Here is a 4,473-nt window from a genome sequence, read left to right as displayed (position 1 = left end):
TGCCTGAACCTAGGAGGCGGAGGTTGCGGTGAGCCGAGATCGCGCCATTGCACTCCAGCCTGGGTAACAAGAGTGAAACTCTGTCTCAAAAAAAAAAAAAAAAAATCCTTATAATCTAAAGGTATATATTGGAACCCAGGACACAAATAAACTTGCTGCATAGGCATTGCCTATTCAGTCCTCCAGACCCCAGCTTTCTGTCTCTCTTTACTTCTGCACACCCCCTCTTCCAGGCTGGGACCCTCTCGCTGGCCGAGACTCCCCGGCGGGCTCCCCGTCGCCCACATATGAACAGTGTCTGTCATTTTGTATCCCCTCAATTCAAATATTGCTTGGCTTGTTTCCTTTTGAAAAATTCTGATGTTGTAGAGTCTGAACCAGAGCAAAAAGAGAGTCATTCCCAGTTAGACCAGGAGAACCCCCCCAGGGACCAGGCCTGGGGTGGCAGATCTGACTGACAGAAAACAGAGCAGAGAGGGAAACCAACGGCAGCTGTGACTGACTGTTGACTGCTTTCGGGAGGAAGCAGAACACTGAGAGAGGTGAACACTTAGCTTCCACTTATGTGTTGAAATTAGCATTGAGCCAAAAGGGAAAAGAAAAATAAAAGGAAATATACCTTTTAAAATATTTTAAAAATAAAAATACCAAGGAAGAAAGATGGATTAATGCAGGTGTGGTCCATCCGAACACAAATGTCTAATACCTTTCCTGTGGAATGGGCAGGAGCAGTGTTTTGTTAATTTCTAATGTCCTCCATGGCATCCAGCACAGAGCCCTGTATTTTCTGTGCTTAATGCATATTTGTCAAATGGATGGCAAACAGCTCCGTTAAAGTCCTGCTCCAATGACTCACAATCCTTAGCGTCTGGAGTTCTTCTGTCTTTCCTAAACCACTCTTCTTGCAGTTTCATCCCTAATTTGAAGGGGCCATGGGTCAGAGGGCAGCAGAAGGGACAGATTTTTACCTTTATTTATACTTTTACTGCTCCAGGGTACATAATCCCAGTCATCACCAATTCCTTAGGCAATTCCAGGTGCTAGCTCCCAATTCTCTAATCACAAAATGCTTGGCCCAAGTGATTTTTAAAAGCTTCAATCGTCCATCTAGTTGTAATGATCCCACCAACCCAGCCAAGATAGACAAGCATCTGATAACATGCCAGAAAGCTTCTCTCTATCCAATATGGACCATCCCTGCTACAATACGAGGAAAGAAATCCAAGATCCCCAGGCCCCTCTTACCGAAGAATCCTCTCGAACTCATCCCGGTCCCGCTGCACCTGAACAGCCAGAGCGTGCTCCTTGAAAGCCACCTGTTCGAGCCGACTTTTCCGCAGCTTGGCCTCTGTTTCCATCTTCTTCTGCGCGTTTTCCTTTTCCTTCCTGCGCCACTCTCTGTCTGCAACCTCTTGGTTGCGCTTGGCCCGCAAGGCATCCTGGGAAAGTTGGCAGGGGACCAGTGAGGGCACAAAATAGCCGGAGGTACAGACCAAGTGCCTTTAAGAAAACCCCGACTTACAGACTCTGACAGTCTGCTTTGAAGAGCACCATGAATTTCTCTGGCAGCTATTCTAGGAAAGGATAAGTGGAATCCTGTCATCAGACTTTTGGGTTAGAAGATAACCTGAGGGGTCATCTCGTCCTTCCAACCCACTCATTCCAGTTCTTTCCCTGCACCTCAGACATCTCCAGTCTTGAAATTGCTTCTAATTTTTAAAACTGCTAATGATGGAGATACCACACTTTCCCCTGGTGAGACATTTCATTGGTTGATTGAGGCTGAAAGTTCTTTATGGAGCAGTGAAAAACTTTCTCTTGGACCTTAAGCACACACTGCACTGCCCAATCCCTGCTGACACAAGCCCTGGGGGCAGGCCCACCTCTTCCTTCTAAGACTACGGAAGTCTAGTAACTTGCATTCTTTCCTCCACATCTCCACCCTCAAGGCCATTCTACAGCTGTCAAAGGGATGGCTAGGCAAGGGAGTGGGAGAGGTAGGGGGAAGTCGAGACTAAGCAGGTACCTGTTCTGCCTGGTAATCCTGGACCTTCTCTTGCATGGCTCTCAGGCGGGCGATCTCCTTCTCTTTCTCCCTCCGGATTCTCTCCTGCTCAGCCTCAAACTCTGCTTCTCGAGCCTGGTGGAAGGAAAGTCCTTGTAGAACAGTTGCCATTGCCCCAGCCTTGCAGAGGGAAACAAAATCCCTACAACAGAGTTTCCAACAGCTCCTCTACCACTTCCTGACTCCTTTTAAAATAGGGCAAAATGAGGCCAGGCACCGTGGCTCATGCCTGTAATCCCAGAACTGTGGGAGGCTGAGGCAGGAAGACCGCTTGAGCCCAGGAGTTCAAGACCAGCCTAGGCAACAGAGGAAGACCCTGTCTCTACTAGAAATCTAAAAATGAGCCAGGCATGGTGGCATGTGCCTGCAGTCCCAGCTACTTGGGGAGCTGAGGTAGGGGGATTGCTTGAACCTGGGAGGTCGAGGATGCAGTGAATCATGAATGCACTGCTGCATTCCAGCCTGGGCAACAGAGCAAGACCTTGTCTCCAAATAAATAAATAAATCGGGTAAAATGAATTTAGCAATGCATGCACATAAAAGCAGTCTTTGTAAAATGCTTCACAGTTTACAACACACCTATGTGTTATCCTAGAGAGCCCTCACAACATTTCATGAGACAGATGTTATAGATGAGAAAACTGATGGTCAGAGAGATCAGAGGTCTTGCCCAAGATTGCACAGGCAGTAAACTACCTAATAAGACTTGATCACAGGTACCCTGACCCTGGCTTTCACACTCCTTCCACTATGTCACAGACAATTTTCAAGTTGCAAGGCTGCTGGGTCAAGCAACAGCTGTGGTTCTCTGCCCGTCTTGTAAAGTGCAGCAGGTAGAGGTTATCTCATTACTCCCTGGGCAAAGAGCCAACCATGCTTTGGGCAGTCCCACAGTGGTTAGCAGATACTTAAAGAATGAACCATCAAAATTAGCTCCCTTTCCACCTCTCTGAAAGAACAAGCGGATCCTTAAAAGCTTTCCAAGCCCAGCTTCCCAGCTGCCATTCTTGAGCAATCATAAGATGAATGGTACAGGCTGTGGGGAAATGTAACCTTTCTATAAAGAACCTTCCTGGCCGAGCGCGGTGGCTCACACTTGCAATCCCAGAACTGTGGGAGGCCGAGGCAGGTGGATCATGAGGTCAAGAGATCAAGGCCATCCTGACCAACATGATGGAACCCCGTCTCTACTAAAAATACAAAAATTAGCTGGGTGTGGTGGCGGGCACCTATAGTCCCAGATACTCAGGAGGCTGAGGCAGGAGAATTGCTTGAACCCGGGAGGCAGAGGTTGCAGTGAACCAAGATCTCACCACTGCACTCCAGCCTGGTGACAGAACAAGACTCCATCTCTAAAAACAAAAACAAACAAACAAACAAAAAATAAAAGAAAAGAAAAGAACCTTCCTTAGCCCTCATTCTACCTGCCCAGACTTCTGTGAGGCCCAGTGAGTTGCCCCTGTAAGTTGCACAGGGCTGTTGTCAAGCTACTTCCTCTATACACCTTTCCTTAGACAGCAGGACAGAGAACTCTGGGTGCTTGTACAACCAAGCTCTGCTTTTAGCTCTGGCAAAAATAGATACCACCGTGAAGTCAGTAGGGGCTTGTGATATATGTAGACACTTATGGTGGACATGCCCAAGTGACTGATCCTGTGGCCAGTCTCCAGCCTCTCCCAGCTATGCCTTGACAATGTCCTTTCCATGATAAGGACAAAACATACTCCTCTCACTTAGAAATTCATGGTGACTCCTTATCATTTCACCCTTCCAACTCCGCTCAAGGTCCAAGACACCCCCAATGACTGCTCTTAGCTCTCCGGTATCTTGCCACCCTCATTTCTTATTATGACCACTACAGACTCTCTGCTGCAGCCAGAAAATCTGTTCACTAACTCCTACACAGGATTAGCTCATTATCCCCACCACCTTCATTCACTCAAAGAAACAGTGGTTGAGTTCCAATGGTGTAGCATTATTCTAGATATTTTCAGCCTAGACTGACTGGACACGTATTGAAACAGCCAATGTATTTTGAGTCATCAATGACTATTTCACAGGATAATTGTAAAGATTAAAGGAGATAACACATGTAAAACGCTTAGCACAGAGCCTATGCACAGACTTGGTGCTCACAACATGATAGTTACGTGATTGTTATCATGTAGGAACCATCTATATCCATCCCTGCATTCTCACTCCATTGCTTGCATCGAGTGTCCCCAGCATCCAATAAGAATGCTAAAGCCAAGGCGGGGCGTGGTGGCTCACAACTGTAATCCAAGCACTTTGGAGGCCAAGGCGGGCGGATCACCTGAGGTTGGGAGTTAAAGACCAGCCTGACCAACACGGTGAAACCCCCATCCTAAAAAAAAGAAAGAAAGAAAGAAAGAAAGAAAAAGAAAGAA

At 47.1% G+C, this 4,473-nt stretch overlaps 1 protein-coding gene across 2 annotated transcripts in view; it reads right to left on the bottom strand.

Moving 5' to 3' along the window:
• Positions 1 to 672: 672 nt before the first annotated feature.
• LOC116547608 (cilia- and flagella-associated protein 45) overlaps positions 673 to 4,473 on the bottom strand; it is a 5,594-nt gene continuing 1,793 nt past the window's right edge. Inside the window, exons 2-4 of one of the 2 annotated variants that reach the window (XM_032273499.1) lie at positions 2,027 to 2,140; positions 1,246 to 1,439; positions 673 to 778 (exon numbers count right to left, since the gene is read on the bottom strand). In XM_032273499.1, the coding sequence (XP_032129390.1) occupies positions 700 to 778; positions 1,246 to 1,439; positions 2,027 to 2,140 (387 nt within the window). In that variant the 3' untranslated portion in view covers positions 673 to 699. Of the gene's footprint in view, positions 779 to 957; positions 1,440 to 2,026; positions 2,141 to 4,473 lie in introns of those variants that run through there. The other variant, XM_032273500.1, reaches the window with a different exon arrangement.

This window comes from Sapajus apella, unplaced genomic scaffold (genome assembly GCF_009761245.1).
Source record: "Sapajus apella isolate SASKATOON/1434 unplaced genomic scaffold, GSC_monkey_1.0 scaffold3790, whole genome shotgun sequence".
NCBI lineage: Eukaryota > Metazoa > Chordata > Mammalia > Primates > Cebidae > Sapajus > Sapajus apella.
Note: the sequence above shows the minus strand (reverse complement) of the source record. Positions and strands in the feature narration are given on the sequence as shown.